This window comes from Daphnia carinata, chromosome 6, assembly GCF_022539665.2.
Source record: "Daphnia carinata strain CSIRO-1 chromosome 6, CSIRO_AGI_Dcar_HiC_V3, whole genome shotgun sequence".
Classification (NCBI taxonomy): domain Eukaryota; kingdom Metazoa; phylum Arthropoda; class Branchiopoda; order Diplostraca; family Daphniidae; genus Daphnia; species Daphnia carinata.
The window spans coordinates 7622236-7642026 of NC_081336.1; the positions used below are offsets into that span (position 1 = coordinate 7622236).

A 19791-nucleotide genomic window follows, 5' to 3' on the forward strand; every position below is an offset into this window, starting at 1 on the left:
AACATGCGCATGATGTGCGCCCTAGTTGTATCTTTCATTACAAACAGCCTCTCTCCCAGCACCCCACAAAAATAAATAAATCAAGCAAAAGGCCACCGAGAGTGCAAGAAGGAAGAAGAAAAACAAAAAAAAAACCGAGTGGGAGGGAAAGAATAACGATAATAAAAAAGAAAAGTAATTAAGGAACCCCACCAAAAAAAAAAGAGAGAGAAGCCATCACAGAAATGTGAATTAACCAAGAAATAAAATGTTATCATGCGAACAAGGCAGAAGGAGAGCAAGGCAAGCATTCGAAAAAGATTTAAAAACCGGAACCAAACATTTCGCAATACTCACATGCAGATGAGCTTTGAAAGAATGAAGTGAAAAACGACGAACGGCCCCCAACCAGACCCAGCATTCTCGGTACACACGGAAAAAAAAAAAAAAAAAATAGAGCTCGTGCACAAATTTGTTGAAGACGGGCATCGTTCGGTTTCGTTTTGATGAGACAGATGGTTTGAAAAAAGAGATGGTGCACGATGAAAAACAACATTAGCATGCGATAGAAGAGTGGGGATAATGGTTAATCGGGACCACACCCATTCGAAAACATTTGTTTTTGTTTGTTCCAGCAAGAAAAAAAAAAAAAAAAAAAAAAAAAAGGAAATGAAATGAAATGGAATGGACTTACTTGGCTTGGCATCTTCCTTTTTGGCCGGTTCGCTGGATTTCGGATTGGATACGACGATGGTCAGGATACCCTCCGATTTCTTGAGTACCGACGCCGCCTGCAGACAAAACAAAACAAATTACGTGACAATGTAATCACGAATCAAAACAAAAAAAACAAAAACAAAAAAAAAAGCAAATGTTCCAAAAACATAATGTGGAACGATAGTCATCTCTTGCCAGTGAAAGACGTACCGTATCGTAATCAGCGCCTAGCAGCTCGTCCTTGTTGACGCAGAGGATCATATCACCGACAGCGAGTCCGGCCTTTTTTTTAAAATTCATTCGATCGAAATGAAATCATTTGCAAAATTCAAAAAAAAAATAATAAAAATAAAAATACAAAGAGGTGGGTACTTACTTCTTCCGCAACGCTATCCCGCTGAATATCCGAAATGAAGATGCCGCTGCCAACGTCGGCGTGCCGACCTTCGATGATCATAATGCCCAGTCCAGCCGAGCCCTACAAAAAATAGCGGGGAATGGAACGTTTGAAAATGTTCAAAAAAAAAAAAAAATAAATGTTTTTGTTGAACCTTTTTGAGAGTGATGATGCGCAAGTTTTTGAAACGAGAGTAGCGCTCTTCGGGCGGCAGCTCTTCCAGAGTGATGGGGAATCGAGTGATTGGCGGGACGGCCACTTCTTGTAGGGCGCCTTCTCTCCTCAAGGCAATAATGGTGACGCGGGCGCCGCCGATCGATTTGATGATGGCCGAGGCGTTCAGATGACACCGGCCGTGAATGACGTTGCCGTTGACTTCGACCAGCTCGTCCCCTACCTGGAGACGGCCGTCCTTGTAGGCGATGCCGCTCGGATTGAGGCCGCATATGAATACGGCCATCACGGCACGGTCCTTGTGTCCGGCAAGACTCAGGCCAAGGCTCGTCGTCGACAGACTGCTCCCGCCGGGACCCGCTCGGTCCAGATCCACGCGAACAATGTCGCCTTTCAGGTCGCCCCATCTTTTATGGATTTTCTCTGTTCAAAGAAGAAAAGAAGAAAAAAGGAAAATGGATAGAATAAATCAGTGTTACATCAAACGAAACTCACGACAACAAGAGAACAATGCACAATGCACAAAAAAAAAAAAAAAAAAATGGTCCTGCAGCGTACAAATAAATGGAAGGAGAGGGCCGTTCTCTTTTTTTTTTTTTTTTTTTTGGCCCAGCTGGTCGCAAGCACTCTACAGGCCATTGAGCAATATGTAATCTTAAATTAAAAGAAATTCTCAAGTCATTTCATTTTTTTTTTTTTTTTTTTTTTTTTTTAAAGGAAAAAAAAAAAAAAGATGTCGGATGTGTTTGTGAGGATCAGTTGTAGTTACTGGACTGAGACAAATTGCCCAGTCAAGAAAAAGGAAGATATAACATCAAGAAACGAGTTGGCAAGACGGCCAAAGAAGAAGAAGACATCATTGAACCCCTTGTCGATTATCGATTTATGATTATTATTTTGTGTGTGTGTGTGTGTCTTCGTTCTTGTCTGTGCACACACAAAAGGAATACCCTTCCTTCTTCATTTTTTTTTTTTTCATCAATATGTACGACGAAGAGGCTTTAGATATACTTTCATCCAGGGACGCACACACACAAAACTGGAACTGCCATGGTACATTTTTTTTTTCCAGTAGTTAAATGAAGCCCGGAACTTAACGCTACATCGATCCGTACGACAAGCGACATTCATTTTTTTTTTTTTTTAAAGCTTCGAAAAGATTGCAAGCGCAAACAGGAAAACGAAAAAACGTAGGACAGAAAAAAAAAAAAAAAAAAAAAAAGGCGGTGCCTTCGTTTTATATTTCAGTTTGATTTGATTCTTGGAGTGAACGTCAAGTAGACAACCACACAAGTTTTTTTTTGTTTGTGACTCGCTTGTTATTGCTGTTGGCTTTTCGCGTAGGATTGGGCATCAGCAAACAAACGTCGTGCAATTCTCGTTCTTTTTTTTTTCGATTCAACTCAAAAAAAAAAAACGCCCCCCCCCCGCCGCCCCCTTGAAGAAGAAAAACTTTTATATAGCTTTGAAAAAAATCCCTTTTTGTCAAGAGTCAATATACTGCCGTCTCTCAAATTCCAATAATAATAAGCAAAAAAAAAAGAAAAGAAGGGAAAGGAAAACAAACGAAATGGAAAAAACATTTCCGGTCCGTGTGTTGATATCTGGCACATCTCGGCCCCGACGCGTCTTTTTTTTTTTTTTTTTTTTTTTTTGAGGGACATGATGATCCCGACATGAAAATGACATCAAACGTGATTTTGCACTGAAAGAAAATTTTGTGCAGAAATTTTTGTTTTTTTTTTAAAACTGTTTTTGTTTTGTTTTTTTCTTTTGAAAAATGAAATTTGGTCCAGTTCACGGCGGCCGATTGGACCAGTACAAACGCACGCAGCAACAGCGAACGGGAAATCTAATCATCGTGAGTTGCGATGGCAAGAATGAATGATAAAAAAAAAAAAAAAAAAAAAGAGAAACCCCCCCCTCCCGAACGTTTTTTCGTTTCATTGCCATCGTATTTTGTGCGTGTGTGTGTGCATATCAATACAATTCAAATAAAAAGGAAATAAACAAAATCAAATGAAAAAAAAAAAAAAAAAAGTAGGAAAGGAAAGAGAAAAGTCAACGAGGTCGGCCGTTCTTTTTTTTTTTTTTTTGCTGTCGTCGTCGTTTGCGCTCCTCGCCAATGAATAACGAGGCGGCCCGAAAGCCCTTCATAAAACACGGCGGAAAAAAAAAAAAAAAATATGGCCATCTCACCCCTTTTTCCCCTCCCTTATTCCACCCAACTCTCATAGAAAACAAAACAAAACAAGCAAACTATTTTTCACGATGGAGGATAAGAATTTGGCAACGTCTGAAAAACAAGTTCAAGAGCGTTCTATCGAATAGAAACAAGCGAGGACGCCCGTTGTTTTTTTTTTAAGGGGGGGGGGGGGGGGGGGGGCAGCAAAGCTTTACAATGACGACAACCCTCCCTCCTCCTCCTCTTCTTCCGGACGTGTAAATCGCGTGAGTGGGAGGAGCTATCGTTCACGAAACGCCATCACGTTTTTCTACTCCCCTTCAAAAGAATAAAAATAAAAAATACTGGCGACAATCGAGTACAAGACGGAAGGTCCGTGTCAAGATTGGATGTGCAACATAGACACACACACACACACACAGCTCCCCCCCCCCCCCCCCCCGCTTTTTTTTTTTTTTTTTTCTACCGGAGGTGATGATTACGATCGGGACCCGGAAGACCAGCCAAACCCCCCTCCAAAAAAAAGAGGGAGTCGTGCACAATTTTGAATTCTTATTGCTGAGCGGAGATAATGCAATCAAACATTTAGGATGGTCTCTCAGTGAGGTCGGTGCATACCAATGGATGTGAGAGAGACAATATCGATCACAGATATCTCTCTTTTTGTTTTCTACCATTGGCCAATCTGTTCGAAACGTGTTGGGCATCTTCACGTCTAGCCGCATTGGCACTTTGTAACGATGTTAGTCCCGCCCCCCCCCCCCACCAATTGGCTTCAGATTTTTGGAACGTATAAAAATGAAGAAGGAAGGATGTGATTTGAAAGCGAATGTACCTGTGTCACGTTCGGGTGCTTCGAAAATAGTTTCCATGACGAGATTGAACACGCAACAGACACGCTGGAACGGCCTCCAATGCCAATCACAAACATTGGCGCATTTTCTTTAATTCATTTCATTAAATCGCACCTGCTCTTTTGTTTTCTTGTTTTGGCTTCAAACAAACAAACAAAAAAAGGTCTGCCGGCCCCTGACGGGAATATTCAAATCAACTCATTTGCAACAAACACGTCACTGAAACGCACATCACCTGATTCGCACTGTAATCATCCCAATTGCATTAAACGGGAAGGAAAAAAACAAAACAAAACAAAACAAAATGCGATACGATTCACGTAATGTCAATGTGCGGAGGATGATTCGGCATCCGCACGGCGGGATCGAGTCCAACCAACTGACTGGGTTGGACTCCCCCTACGGATGAGCAGCTGAACACGAAAGACACGAGATAGAGAGAGAGAGAGAGAGAGAGAATCGGTGTGAATAAGACACAGCTGCTGGCCGAACCCCCCCACCCCCCTCGTTCCAGCAGGCTTTTACCCCGTTCCGGTATTGAACGTCAAGATTGTACGTGTTCTATGGGGCCCAAACGGTTTGAAAAGCCGACGCATGCGCACTCTCTTTTGATCTTCCTTCCTTCTTCGTATCATCCTAAAAAGCCATCTTCCCTTTCCCCCCCCCCCCCCCCCTTTTTTTTTTTTTTTTTTTTTAACCACGCCCTCCAAACAAAGGCAAACGACATGTGTAGAATAGCGTGACGTGACTTACTTTGCGTGTAGCCAAACTCGTCCGGCTGCTCCGGATTAGACGCTTTTTCGGCCGCCGTCAGTTTGGCGTTGCCCGCACTTGCCCGTTCAATCTGCGTACATGTTTTTGAAAATGGTTCATATTAAAAAAAAAAAAAAAATCTGAATAACAACAAAGTTTGAAAATGAAAAGCCCCAACCTCCGTTCCAGCTGCTGTAAACATCCGTCCTTGGAGATCTCCGCTATCGTCATCGTCTTCTTCATCCTCATCGTCTTCCGTCTTTTGGCGAATGACCACCGGTTTCTCTACAACGCCAGTCTTTTTTTTTTTTTTTTTTTATTGCGAACATACGGAAGAATGACGTCATCGTTTGAAGCTGAAAAAAAACAAACTATATGAAATTTTAAAAATTGAAGTACCTGGATGACTTCGGGCACAGGTGTCTCGCTGGGCTGGAGGCCGTACGGCGCCACCTTGGGCAATTCGATCGTGTTCGTTTGGCTCACGTCGCCATTGAGGAGCGATGGCAACGGTGTCATGTGCTCGGCATCCGTCACGGGCGTAACAGCTCCATCCGTTTGGTGGCGAGAGCTGACCGATGGTGCCAAAGAACCAGTCGGCCCATTCGGCTCTTGTTCCTTTTTTTTTTTTTTTCAAATATGGAACGTTTAAATTTTTTTTTTGGAACAACAACAATAATAATAAAAAAAAAAAAGGGAAACTTACGAAGTCGACGAGAGATTGAACGAGGAAAGTGACACGATTTCCAGCTTTGCGGATGACTTCGACGGCTCTTTCGTGACTGGCTTCACGCAAGTTTTCGCCGTCCACGTCTAAAATCCGGTCTCCAGTCTATTGATTTAACAATAAAAAAAAAAAAAAAAAAAAATCAATAGAGTGTAGGCGGGTGTAGTGTGACAGACGACAGACGTACCCGTAACTGTCCAGTTCGACCGGCTGGACTTTCAGGAAGGACATTCTTGATGAAGATACCGGTTATGGGCGCTCCACTGCCCGAGGCCACGTCCACCTAATCATCCCGACAAAACGAACGTAATCGAAATTCATTTTTCACATGAAATTGTTAAAAAAAAAAAAAAAAAAGAAAGAAAAAAACCAAAACGAAACGAGAGTGAAAAACGAAATTTTGGGGGGAACCTTTCCACCGACGATGCTGATGCCAAGACTTTTGGTGGGGTCGCGCACAATTTGGACGCTGCGCTCGGGGCCCCAATGACGTGAGTAAATGGCCATCATTCCGCTCGTTCCGTTCGTTGCAGACACGCTCCCGCTGCCTTTGGCGCTTGCGTTCGAATGAGCCACCTGCTTTCATTTTTGCCAGCCAATCATTTCAAAATTCGACATTGTGTTTTACAAATAATAAATAAGAAAAAGAAGAAGAAGAGGCAGGGGGAGTACCTGTGTGATTGCCGTCGAGTTGAGAGCAGACGACGGTTGCGACTGGACTGACGGATCGATGGCCAACTGCGGCGTTTCGGCTCTTTGCCAAGCGGCTGCAAGACTTTCTCCTCCTCGTTCTAGATCCTGTTCGTTCGTGACCCGCGGCGGGACACCCGACACGGCCGCCAATTCCTCTTGTTGATCGTCTCCCTCCTCCGTCCTCGTCGTTGTTCTTGTTGTTTCACCTTCCGCTTGCGTCGTCGGCACCTCCTCGGCTTGGACGTGTTGCACGTGCGGCGGCGGCGAAATGGGCCGTGGCTGCACCGTCACCGAAGGCGAGCTGAACAGAGAGGACCCGTGTTTGGAAAAGAAAAGAGTTGGAAAACAACACGCACATCATTGTAAAATTTTTTTTTTTTTTCTTCTTCTTTCTTTTCTTTTTTTTTTTTTTTTTTTTTTTTTGAAGTAAATCATACACACACACACACACAGAGAAAGAGAGAGAGAGAGAAAGAGGAGAAGCCGATAGGAGATAGGGGCCAGAGGTGATAGTTGAAGTTTGAGTAGGTAGGAGCGGTCGGTGGCAAAAGTGCGCGAAATTTCAAACTAAAATTGTACAGCGTAAAACGAATTACACATAAAAACAAGAGAAAAAAAAAAGCCGTGTCAAGAAATCGATAACAATCCTTACAAATCAAGCCAATGATGGGTGGGCGGGGTAGGAGATGAGGAGAAATTTCACGAAAAAAAAAAGGCTTCTTCTTTTTTTTTTTTTTTTTTTTTTTTCTTGCTTCGTTTCCATGTCTAGGACAGGATTTCTTTTAATGAAAGGTAACTGGATTACAAAGGGGATTCCGTCATCTCGATCCCCCCTCCCCCCCCCTCCGTGAAGCGTAACGCCGAGGGAATGGAGGGTGGTAGAGCGGGGGGGGTAATGAGGAGAAAATGGAATTTCCAAGCGTATGCAAATGATTTTTTTTTTTTTTTTTTTTCAATACACGATATCACGAAAAGGAAAGCAAAAAATTTTTTTGATTGGCTCGCCAAAGCAACAATGCATCAAAATTCAACAAACGAAATAACGAAATTAAATCAATTAAAGGGAGAAAGAAAGTTGGATGGATTCCCTGGGCCATCAGAGACTTCACCTGTGTCGTGTTTTTTTTTGTTTTTTTTTTCGGCAGCCTGAAGGGCTCACTCTCCCCTTTCCGCTGACAGCGTAGGCCTTCCAAAAGTCGGATGTTTTTCAACACACTGACACACACGCACACGCACAGACACACACACACGCGCAGATAGACGTGGATGCAAGGAAGAACCAAAGAACTTCTTTTGTTTCAAATGAGAAATAGAAGAAACATGAACAAAAATGAGGCGGCCAATGACATGCACATTGAAACTTTAGCAGAGGAATGAAACGGGCCGGGAAAAAAAAAAAAAAAAGAGAGTTACTGGCAGTGCAGGGGGAAGAGCCGTGTCCGTCGCCAAACGGCCAGCCAAACAAAATGGACGGCTATGATACACACCAACGGTTCGCCCCCCCTTTCCTTTCCAAATGGCAAACATTCACATACACATACACACACACACACACACACACTGCTGGGCCTTCTGTTCTTTTTCACCAGGTTTCCTCTCTCTCTCTCTCTCTCCACTACCTTTTTAAGGGCTCTCCCCCCCCCCTTTTCGTTTTGTTTTTGCTCCTTAATTGAATTGTGTGTGTATGGGTTTGTGTACTCTTACGTGTTATCCGTACAATTGAGCGCAAGCGCGTGCCCCCCTCCTCCCAAATAACAAAGAAAATAAAATCAAATGTGAAGGACCGTTTTAACCTTTTAAGTCGAGTTTCACGCAATTTTTCTTTTTTTTTTTTTGTTGTTGACATCGTGACACGCGACTGGCGGACACAAAAATAGAAGGGGACATGCAAATGGGGTTAGAGGACAACATGCGCGACACACCGTGAAACGAGATAAAAAGAAATTGAAGACAACACATTCCAAAAAGTAAAGATGCGGAAACACAACACTACGGATTCTTAAATGTTCAAGTGGGGGGATGGGGAAGAAGGGGGGAAGGGCAAATTCTTACCGATAATATTGGGGATATATCCTTTTTAAATTGCGAGAGGCGGATGGAAATGCAATCATTTCGGGCACAACATCGTTTTTGCCATCGTTTTTTTTTTTTTTTTTTCGTGTTCCGATGTAACAGAAAGAAGAGAAAAGGAAAGAGAAAAAGGAGAAAAAAAAAAAAAAAAAGAAAAAAAAAAGATGAACCCCCTGACAAGATCACCAAACGAGAGGACACATTCACGCGTGACTTGACGGGATAACAACAAATTCAAACGACCAGTTTCAACACCTCTTTTTTTTTTTTTTTTTTTTTTCTTTATGTCTGCGAGTTCGATTCCAATTGTTGGCCTATTTGTTTTCTACTCTCTTGATCATTAAGAATCGCAAGAGAAACACACAATCGTCATTTGTTTTCGACTGTTGTTTTTCTCGTTTTTTTTTTTTTTTTTCGTGAAAGAAAAAAAAAAAAAGAGAAAGAGATGAAAGACAATTTTGTGCAATCTAGTAACATTAAGAAAAAGAAATTGCATTTGACATAATACTGGAGAAAAAAAAAAAAAGAAGAGGGCAATGTTTAAAGAAGGCTCCGACGGCGGTGCATATTATTCTTTTTTAAAATTGCAAGTATTTGAAGATTCGTTGTGTTTTCTTTTTTTCTCTCTTTTTTTTTTTTTTTTTTTTTTTTTTTTTTCGCCATCGTTTCCCGAAAATGAATGTGATTGTCTCACACGAAAGTGGTCAAGAGTAAAGTGTATAGTAGTAGTAAGTAAGTAAGTAAGTAAGTAAGTAAGCAATACGAAGTAGTCTAGTTAATGAAATGTTCCGTTTTGAGGATTGTTTTGATTACCTAGTCGCAGTGGTGGTCATGGTGGTGGAGGAAGAGGAAGAGGGTTTGACAACAGAGGCATTACTATCCATGTCTTGTGCGAGCTGCGTCATTAGGGCTGTTTGTCGGTAGATGGCCGCGTCGCCGGCCGGGATGTACACGATACTGTTACGTAATTCAAATTTTTTTGTTTTCTTTTTTTTTTTGTTTTAAACAACACTTCACACTAATTTAAAAAAAAAAAAAAAATGAAATAATAATTAATTGCAATTTTTACCTGACATCGGTGCTGACGAGCTGTGTACGGCGGAGGATGGCCCGGGCCTGTGCGTTGGTGGCGCATCTCATCGTTTCGTGATTGACAGAGACGAGGAAATCGCCCGTTCGGATGCGACCGTCCCGGTGGACGGCCCCGCTCTTGGCCACCGACGTGACCAGCACTCCGCTGGCGCCACCGTCCACCACTTCGACGTTAATGCCGAGCGGATCGCCGCCTTTCTTGATGCGAACGGTACGTTCTAGCGCTGTGGGCAGCGGCGCAGCCGCCAACTCCGCTACGCCAACGCCACCGTCCGGATGGTAATGACGGTCGGATCCGACACCCGACAGCGAAGACGATCGTTCCGTCGACACGTTCACCAAAAGCGGATTAGGCATTTCGGATTCAGACGAATCCGTATCAGGAGGCTCCGTCTGCGGCAAAGGAGGCGGCGGAAGAAACATCGACATCGACGTATCCTTGTATTACAAAAAAAATCATTCAAGTCAAATGAATTCGCATACATTTTTTTTTTTTTTTTCACGAGTCTTTGTTCCGTGACTTCAATCCCTACTCATATAGTTCACTCTGTGGACTCGCTGTCCGTTAACCGACCACTTCCAACAGTGACAGATGGAAGCGCTGGCCGGCCATTTATTTTGATTGCCGCCGGCGACAAGCGAACCGAAGACGGACTCGCAAAAAAAAAAAAAAAAAAGAAACAAATCATCGTGTTGTACGGACGTCATCAAGCGCCACACACACACACAAAAAAAAAAGGGGGGGGGGGCCGGGATTGGACAGCAGCTGGCGTTGAATGCTTTCCCACACATCGAACGAGTTCCAAAGAATATTTCCACACACAACAATAAGAATCCCATTTTTTTTTTTTTTTTTGTTTTTTAAAGCAATTTCTACGGGACATTCTCGGCACAGATGGGGAAACTGATGGCGGGCGCAAAGAGCAGAGAAACGGCCAGATTAGATACATCAAGAAGAAAACGACGTCTCAATCATCGCAAACAATTTCGACGTTTCCCATGACCAACAGTCTAACTGCGCCTGGAACGTTTGCGTCATCGTTGATTTGACAACGTGAATAGCTCCCGAAATCTCCTAGCGGAAGCTCAACTCATTCCCGCTATTTAAAAAAAAAAAAAAAAAGAAGAAGACGGACATTCGGCCGTGTTTCTCTCATAATACCAACCGACATTTGTTCCCAGACGTGGGCTCTCAAAAGCCGGACACACACACGGGCCTGGAGGGAGGATTTACCTGTCTTGTTTTCGGCTAACGCCCTCCCCCCATCGGTTCAAGTTCCATATGGCCTACGCTTGTTGGCCCATTGTATCGTTCGTTACCGACAGATGCGGGTGTTGTACCGTCATAGGGATTCGTCACCTAAAGACTCTTCCCTCCCACCCCTCACCCCCCCCCCCCCGGAAACTAAAGTGAAATTCTTCGTATGTGTACGTTTTGTTTGGAAGGTTGCAGTGGCCAGTTGGAACGTGGTGCGGGACGGACGCGCGAATGCAACAGCGGCTTACGAAAATCAGGTAATAAAAAAAACAAACAAACGTTCGTTCATTCTCAATTTGAGTGTTTTTGTTTTTTTTAAAACTCTGTTGGGAGGTGATTCGATAAAATGTTGTCCATTTCAATTGGAAACGAAACGGGGAGTGATAAGAGAGAACATTGACTGGGCACGATGGGTCCCAGTGCATCTGCAATCGAAGGAAAAAAAAAAAAAGGAAAGGAGCCAATGGCAATTGTTTGATTTCCCAATTATCCCTCATTCCCACGCTCGTGTTTCATTTCTGGTTTGACTGGCGGCCAAAGAACAACAAACGAAGAAACAACAGCCGATTGGCCGGTAAGATCGAATTCCATTGCCCACTTCATTTCTCGTTCTGTCCGTCTTTCAGTCACCGACAGGAAAAACAAAAACTAAAATCATTTAGGTTTGCCTCGATCATCGTGATTCATTACATTTATGAAATTGTAACCCTCCCCCCCCCCCCCCCCCCAAAAAAAACAAAAACAAAAGAAAAATAACGAACGACTGTGTTAAAGAGGAAACGGCAGTGTTACGGCTTCCACCCTCTCCCTCCCCCCCTGACCTTATTTTTCGTGTTTCTATTTTAAACCTTTATTTTTTTCCTAATCTATTCTCGTCTTTTCCTGTTACAATTAGGGTGAAAGTCAAAGCTTTTTCTTTCTAACAGGATTCTAACGGCCAAAACGGGAACGTGAAAAATTACGGGAAATTGGATGTACGGCGACCGAGAACACTCGTGACATCCGCGACTTTCGTTGATTCCATCGCAATCAAAAGAAAAAAAAAAGAGAAAGAGATAATAATAATAATAATAATAATAGGTTCACAACGGAAATCGTCAAGGATAACGAGCGCTTCGATCGCAATGCGAACGGAAAGGGAAGGTAAATAATAACAATAAAGAGAAAGAGAAAATGAATGAGCTCACCTGGACTTGATAGAGGTACTCGTCTTCGCTGCTGTTGCTGCTCGAACTACTTTCACTACTCCTACTACTGGAAGAACGGTTCATATCGTGTCTCTAAATAGGGAGAAATAAAAAAGCAGAATTAATCAATCTAATCGACCCCAAATAGGAAAGGCGATCAAATTCAAATCTCATTCAATTAGAAACGATGGAAATACACTGGAACATGTTCTGCGTTTCTCTTCTCGTTTCTTTTTTTCTTTTTTTTTCTTTGCTTTTCGCGGGGGGGGGGGGGGGGGGGTAATAAAAAATAATTGGCCAAACGAGTCGAGAGGTAAGTAAGAATCGAGGATTAGTTCAAACGACTTTGAATCAAAGATTTTGTGCCGATTCATTCTTGAATACGAACCGTTCATTTCGAAAACAGGACGGGATTCAAAATTTGAATTTTTTTCTTTCTTTTTTTTTTTTTTTTCCACGATCATTCCGCGTCATGTTTTTACAATAAGGCGGATGTTATCAAGGTAAAAAAAAAAAAAAAAAAAAATTCAACAATGATGGGCGGAGAAGAATGCAATTTCCGCATCAATCCCCACACACATCTCTCACGAGTCTTCGCATTTCATTTCCTTTCGTATTTTTTATTTATTTTTTATTTTTTTTTTTGGCTGCTTTTGTTTGTCTTCCACTCATTTGCATCCGGCCCACACATACGAATCTCTTGCATTCTCAATATTCTTTGCTTGTTTTCCACGCGATTAAGAGATTTAAAAAAATAATAATAATAATAATAAAACAATCAAACAAACGTAAACGTCCTTTCAAACTATGATTATTAATAATGAGATAGAGATATAGGTCGAGCCAAATGGCGCTCTTGATTGTTTTGCTACGATTATTGAATAAAGGCGAATCCCCCTTTTTTTTTCTTTTTTTTTCAGAAGGGCGAGATAGTTTTGGGGGCAGAGTAAGGACGTGGGGCGTAGACTAAAGAGGGCAGCAAAACGCTCGTGCCGGCCAACGGGCGGCCGACGGGCGACGGAGCCGCCACGTCGACTTCATCCGTCACAATCAGCGTGGGGGGTAAGGTGGGCGGGAGGGACGGCGGTTCATCATCGTCCTCCTGAGACTCTTCTTGGTCGTCGACGTTGAGGACGCAGGAGGCAAAGACTTGCTTCATAGTGCCATCCGTTTCCAGGTCTTCGCCGTCCGTGTCGTCAAACGAACAAAACTCGTCCTGAACGGGACTCTTCGGCACCAACAATTCATCATCCTCATCCTCATCATCGTCTTCATCACGGCCGGGATTGGCTTCATCTTCGACAATGTCTTCTTCTTCTTCTTCTTCTTCTTCTTCTTCCATCAGCTCCACTTCGTCAATGATCTGCGAGGGGGTGACGACAAGTTGAACAACAATCGCAATTTCATTTGATGAACGTGTGTGTGGGTTTCAGCGAGGCAAAATGGAAACGAAAACAAATAAAAATCAAACATTCATAATGGATGCTTTTGTTTTGCTGGATGTAGTAGTAGTAGTAGTAGCAGTAGTAGTAGTAGTAGCAGTAGTCGGTATTTGTTTACTACACCTTGTGCTAGCGCGCGTAACAATACCTACAGGGGGACGGGCACACATCGACTTAGAAACTACGCACAACATATTAGCCTGTACCGGGGGGGTAGGAAGGGAGCCGGAAGAAAAAATTCCGCGACAAGTGGTGACCTCTAGCGGCGAGAATAAAAGTTAATGCATTTTTTTTGTTTTGTTTTCTTTGTTTCAACCGGAATTTTTGGGAGAGTGGAGGGGCAGGAGGAGGAAGGTTGATGGAGGGGGGGGAGGGGTAGGAGGATCAACTTGCCTGCATCTCGGAAGCCCCTGGGCCGCTAGCGCCATTGGAGGCGCCGCTCTCGTTGAGCGAGACGGGATGCGGCTTGGCGACGCCGATCTGGACGAGGCCTCTCGGAGCGCCCTTCAAGACCTGGACGGCCTCGTCCAAGGACGCGTTCTCCAAGTTGATGTCGTTGACGAAGAGGAGCCGGTCGCCGGGTATGAGACGTCCGTCCTGCTGGGCTACGCCACCCGGCACCAGGCTGCGGATGACGATGATTGTCTCGCTCGGATTCATGGGATCCTTTTTTTTTTTTTTTTTTTTTTTTTTTTTTTTTTACGACGTCACAGCAAAAAAGGAAAAAAAAAAAAAAAAGGAAAAGAAGAAGAAGATAAAACGTCGATAAGAAAGTGGGGAACGTTGGACGTTAAGGTACTTAGGAAGACGTGCTTATGATGTTAGAACGAAAAAAAATAAATAAATTTGTACCTGATAGTCGAGAATGGAGAAACCGAGTCCACGATCTCCCTTGACGAGTTCGATGACCTGCGGTTCAGAGCTCCACGTGGCCAGGCCGCTGAGCGGCTCCAGGCTGCGCGATCGATGGCTCTTTGAGAGCGGAGAATCGGCGGCCGGCGACACCGACGTGGAAGCCAGCGAACCGTCCGATTTAGCTTTGACCAATCGGTCGCCCGGCGGAATGAGGCTCTGCAGGCTACCTCCAAGGATATTCTGTTCAAACCCCCCCCCCCCCCCCCAAAAAAAAAAAAAAAAAACAAAAAAATGAATAAATTATAATAATAAGTAATAATAAATAATAATATATAACAATAAAAAAAAAAATAAAGGGGGGACGATCGGGGCTTACCCTAGAGGCGAAGGCCGCTCGATCTTGCGTCGCATCGATTGGCCGTGAAGGCAGCTGGGTGGGCAGCAGGTGGGTCTGGCGACGGGCGCAAACCATGCGGACCGACTGCGGAAGGTCTTTGAGGATCGACACCACTTCGACGTGGCTGAGGCCGAGCAATTTCCGTCCGTTGACTTCGAGGAGCTCGTCGCCGCTGTGGAGGATCCCGTTCGAGCCGACGGGGCCTTCGGGCAGGATCGAGCGGATGTAATGATGAGGTCGAACTTCGCGACCCTCCTCCACGTCCACAGTGCCCTCCAAGCTGATGCCCAGTCCTCCGGAAGGCTGGAACTTGGACAACTGAGCCACGACAATGTCCACGTCCTCCTCCACCATTGATCGCCATTTCGCTATTCATTTGTTTTCGTTTTTAATTTCAATAAAAAGTTATGACGACGGTCACAGGACATGGAAATCATTGAAAAGACGAGAGAGAGAGAGAGAGAGAGAGAAAACAAACAAACAAACAAAACAAAACAAAACAAATCAAGTCACCGATAATGGCGGCCTCGCATTGTGGCGAGAGCTTGGCCGAGTAGACGTGATCGATGAGCTTGTCAAGCTCTTCCGGCGACAGCGACGAATAATCCAGAGCGTTATTTGGCGAGGCAAGGGGGTCGAATCGATCCAGATCCATCAATTGGTCAGACTCGGGTTCCTACATCACACAACAAAATATAAAATTTCCATTAACAATTGCATCAAAATGACGATAGCCCATATGGAAAATCATAATAATAATATTATCGATTTGGCATCTACGCACAGGCACTTGGGGTAGGCGAGGGCTGGCGTCGATACTGTCGGCGCTTTCGTTCAGCTGCTCTTGCAGTTGCTGTTCCTCCTCGTCGTCGTCCTGCTGGCCGTTCAGGAAGACGGAAGGGACGTCCGCTTTGGCTTCTTGAAAGGCGACGGGCAGCGCGGGCGGGGGAGATCGTGGCACCGCCGGAGGCGATGGCGGCGGTGGAGACGGCGGCCGGTACGATGGAACGGTGGGCGTGACGGAAGCCACCGTGCTCTCGGCCATCGCCTGCTGGAGTTGGTCGTATTTTGGTCCGCGCAGGTAACGGGCCAGCGTCAGACAGACAACCTGGCCGGTACTGCGCAACACTTCCACCGCTTGGTGGTTGTTGAAACCCCTCAGAGACTGTCCGTCCACCTCAACGATCTGATCGTTGATCTGAATCCGGCCGGAAAGGTCCGCCACGCTGCCCGGGTTGATACTTTTCACGAAAATGCCCGACAGCTCCTCTGAATTAAAAATTTTTTTTTTTTTTTAAACGCAATTAAAATTAAAGATGATTTAAAAAAAAAAAAAATGAATGTTATAATGGGAATTTTTACCTCTTTCGCAGACGTATCCGGCGATGGTGATGCCCAGCCCTTGGCTATCCTTCTTTAGCTGGACGTCGAAATTCTCCACTTCGGGCAAATAGTCGAGGTTGACGTCGGCGGCCATGCCCAGCGTTTGGCAGACGTCGGACGACTCCGTGTCAATTTCTAGGGTTTCTTCCGTCGTAGAGGCGCTCAAGTGCGAGCCACTGAACTGGATGACAGCTTCACTTCGAGGCGCATTGGACGCCGCCTGATTTTTCAAGATGAGACGCACGCACATTTTTCAACAATTATGTGGACGGTTAAAAATAAATGGAGCAAGAAAAAAAACAAAACATGTTTACATGAAGCTGGACGTCCGAATGCTGCAATTCCAGGGTGGCAGGTGTGAAAATGAAACGATCATCAAATCCGTCGATGGCCAGAATGGCCGCGTTCTCGTCCAAATCGGTGGCGTTTGCAATGAACGGGTCTACAACTTGGAAGGCGCCGTTCTGATGCATGGCCAGATGCCGTTCCAGCTCTTCTGGATCGCCCAGCACTTTGGTGGGCACGATCGGCGCACTGCTGCTCATGCCCTGCAATTGTACGCAAACATTGAAAATGTTTAACATTACGAATGGAGCATCAATAAATAATCCTCCTTCCTTTTCCTGTTACTAGATGGCTCCACTTATTAAATTTTTTTTTCTTTTTTTTTTAATCAACTACGTGAAATTAAATCTGAATTTTTGGAACATCTTTCTTTAAGCAAAAACGAACAAAAAACATTTCCATCGGAAACGTTTGCAGCGTAAAATGCGTAGCGACAATAAAACGATTCAAAGCGAAATTTTGAATAGGCTTTTCTTGGAAGCGGGCCATTACGAGGAACTAAAAGAAACGCTATTCGAGAAGAACACCGGAAATGGATAGCCCCCCGTTCCCCGTCTCTTAAAAGGTCGAATCATCTCCGCTCGGAAGATTGTCGCCGTTTCATCGTTTTCTTTTTTTTTTTTTTATTTTTTTTTTCTTTCCAATTTTGGCAACTGACCCAAAAATGTCCTTCAGCAATTCTCATTTAATTTTCTTTTCTTTCCCTCTTTTGAAAACAGAAAATTAAAAAAAAAAAATGAGAAAGGCAACAAAAAGACAAGGTATACCTGATAATCGGGCGATGAGGGTTCAATAGGCCGGGCAACCACCAGACGGACCTGAGTGCCCGACTGGCGCAAAACGGCCGCCACTTGCTCAGATCCCATTCCGCGTAAACTGACTTCGCCAATCTGAAGGATGTGATCTCCGCTCTGCAGACGTCCATCCTGACAAGACAAATCAAATCAAAATGAGAAGAAATTCATTTTTCAAAAAGAAATGAATTGAAATGTATACTCGATCGGAGACTCCACCGGGCACGATGGTTTTGACCACAACGCCCGTACTTCGGCCACCGATGATGCCGAAACCGAGTCCGGATCCATCGTTGATTAGATCGACCACTTCCACCTGGGCCCATTCCGTGTTCAGCTGTTTTAAATTCAAATAAAAAAAAAAAAAAAAAAACAAGACGACAAGAGGAAGAAAATCAATTAGACCATGTGACGCTTTGGAGAACAAGATAAAAGAGAACCCCGAACAGCCACCACCACAACCAAAAATACAATCACGTGCGGGGAGTTAGAAGTGGGGCCCTTGTAAGTCGAGTCCCAGTTTCACAATATCGAAACGCTTCCTCACAATAAGATTTAAAAAAAAAAAAAAAAAATAAGAAAGTAAATAATAAAGGGGAGGGGGGGGGGGGAGATAAGGAGACGAAGTGCAATGAATCGTGTCTAATCTGCCCGGTTGGCACAAGTGACTCGAAAGTGGAAGGGGTTGCCCACCATCGAGACACGGACAGAACGGCGTATGCGTTAGACGCAAGGGCCATTCAAATTCAAATTCAAATTCAAATTCAAATTCGTTTCTTATTTCTCTATTATTTTTTTTTTTAAAGCAAAAATAATGTACGATGTTCCTGGGCCAGCAGCCGGACTTCATTCGGCATAACCATGACCCTTTCGCCAAACTTTCTCCTTGCTGATGGCCAAAATGCCATCCGATGGATGCGTTTCATTTCCGCGCTCGAGTGCAAATTGTTTTCCAAGGCATTTTTCTAACGCGGCCCAAAAGTTAAACATCCAATTAAGGAATTGGCGCTTGCCGCTCATTAGCTAACGAGCTGACACTGTTAAAACATCGACACACTCCAGTCCGCATATTTTTTTTTTTTTTTTTAATAGCCTCACGTCACCTTTTCTTTCCTACACCGTGCAACTAAAAAAAAAAAAAAAAAAAAAAAAAAGGAGGTGGGGAGCCAAACTACCTTCCTTAAAAAAAAAAAAAAAAATCCAAAATATTTAAACTTCAAATAAAAAAAATAAAATGAAAGAAGAAGAAAAGGGAAAGGAAGAAGAGTAGTATTGCACACCACCATATCGGCTCCAGTCTTGGATGCGTCACTCAGGGCGGATGGCGAACGGCCAAGCAAAGTGGCTGCTAGATGAGTCGGTGTGATGATCTCGACCACGTCGACACCGTTCGTGTTCTTGATTGCGTCTGCTGCGACGTCGGCGGCCGGCTGTTGCTGGGGCGAAACGGACCGCGACGAGCCGCCGGCAGCACTGCGCTGGCTACTCTGACTACTCGGGCTGCGCGTGCTGTCGCTGTCCGGCGACAGCTGCTGCTGCTGCTGCTGCTGCCCTCCCTTCGTCGATTGCTGATGCTTTTCAACGTCCTCTTGTGTCCCGTCCTCTCCTCGTTCCGGCTGCAACTGTTGCTGCTGCTGGTGTGCCAATTCGATAATGGACGAAGGCTGTTGTTGTTGTTGCTGCTGTTGCTGTAGAGCGATGAGCGGGATGTGCGGCACCTCCGGGTTGACACCGCGAGCCACTACCAAGTCGACGACGCCGCGAGCCCTCTGCAAGATCCCGATGGCCGCTTGGTGCGATATGGCCGCTTCCAGCACTTGTCCGTCAATCGCCAGAATTTGATCGCCCTCGGCCAGTCTACCATCTCTGTCACGAGCCAAACAAATGAATGAAAACAAACTCTCGCCAATGCCACATCAAACGAAACAGAATTAACTGCAAAATGCGTGTACATTTTAAATAAATAAATAATAAATAATAAAGAAAAAGAAACGAGGGCAAATGGCGCATCATGTAAAATATTCTTCCATCTTTTCGTAGCGAAAGGCAATACACCAACCTCTTCTCTTCTCTTTCTCTGCTCACGAAAAAACCTCTTTCGACACTCCCTGGCGGCCTATCGATCCTTCCCACTTTTCCTTTCTTCTCTTCTCTTTCTTCCCTTCCCTTTCCTTTCCTTTCCTTGTTTTGTTTTTGTTTTTCTGATTCGGGTAAAGAGAGCGAAGGCAAAACGATAGATACATACGCAACGTAGAGTGTGTTGTTGTTGTTGTTGATGTTGCGTCTCCCATCCTCGATGGGTATGTACGCAGGGAAAAAAAAAAAAAAACCAAGAGAAAAAAAAAGGCTGCATCTTCTTTGACGAAAAGCCACGAAATTCAAGGCAACAAAAAGCATTCACAGACCAATTTTCGTTTTCGGCTTTCCATTTTTTTGCAGGGGGGAGCACCAACGAAGTCTACCGACGAGAAAGTCCCGCCACACATCGC

The 19791-nt window shown here is 44.3% G+C and overlaps 1 protein-coding gene and 1 long non-coding RNA gene across 8 annotated transcripts in view; one reads left to right on the forward strand and one right to left on the reverse strand.

The window, feature by feature from the left end:
- Positions 1–19791, reverse strand: part of LOC130702216 (multiple PDZ domain protein-like) — a 31385-nt gene that overhangs the window by 4635 nt on the left and 6959 nt on the right. For 3 of the 6 annotated variants that reach the window (XM_059495881.1, XM_057523881.2, XM_059495880.1), the window contains exons 5-29: positions 18583–19168; positions 17505–17639; positions 17276–17434; positions 16478–16711; positions 16143–16383; positions 15565–16049; positions 15294–15456; positions 14760–15148; positions 14381–14623; positions 13922–14194; positions 12087–12179; positions 9619–10079; positions 9363–9506; positions 8532–8552; positions 6459–6780; positions 6198–6365; positions 5974–6069; positions 5766–5891; positions 5459–5677; positions 5238–5357; positions 5060–5150; positions 1248–1690; positions 1073–1174; positions 907–978; positions 674–770 (exon numbers count right to left, since the gene is read on the reverse strand). In XM_059495881.1, the coding sequence (XP_059351864.1) occupies positions 674–770; positions 907–978; positions 1073–1174; positions 1248–1690; positions 5060–5150; positions 5238–5357; positions 5459–5677; positions 5766–5891; positions 5974–6069; positions 6198–6365; positions 6459–6780; positions 8532–8552; positions 9363–9506; positions 9619–10079; positions 12087–12179; positions 13922–14194; positions 14381–14623; positions 14760–15148; positions 15294–15456; positions 15565–16049; positions 16143–16383; positions 16478–16711; positions 17276–17434; positions 17505–17639; positions 18583–19168 (5483 nt within the window). The remainder of the gene's footprint in view (positions 1–673; positions 771–906; positions 979–1072; positions 1175–1247; positions 1691–5059; positions 5151–5237; positions 5358–5458; positions 5678–5765; positions 5892–5973; positions 6070–6197; positions 6366–6458; positions 6781–8531; positions 8553–9362; positions 9507–9618; positions 10080–12086; positions 12180–13921; positions 14195–14380; positions 14624–14759; positions 15149–15293; positions 15457–15564; positions 16050–16142; positions 16384–16477; positions 16712–17275; positions 17435–17504; positions 17640–18582; positions 19169–19791) is intronic. The other 3 variants (XM_059495878.1, XM_059495877.1, XM_059495879.1) reach the window with 3 other exon arrangements.
- On the forward strand, positions 11043–12303 carry LOC130702218 (uncharacterized). 2 transcript variants are annotated; one of them, XR_009004259.1, is made up of 4 exons: positions 11043–11156; positions 11233–11473; positions 11826–12042; positions 12100–12303. It is a non-coding gene; the product is annotated as an uncharacterized LOC130702218 (long non-coding RNA). The 2 variants fall into 2 exon arrangements; XR_009004258.1 differs by having other exon boundaries at positions 11107–11473.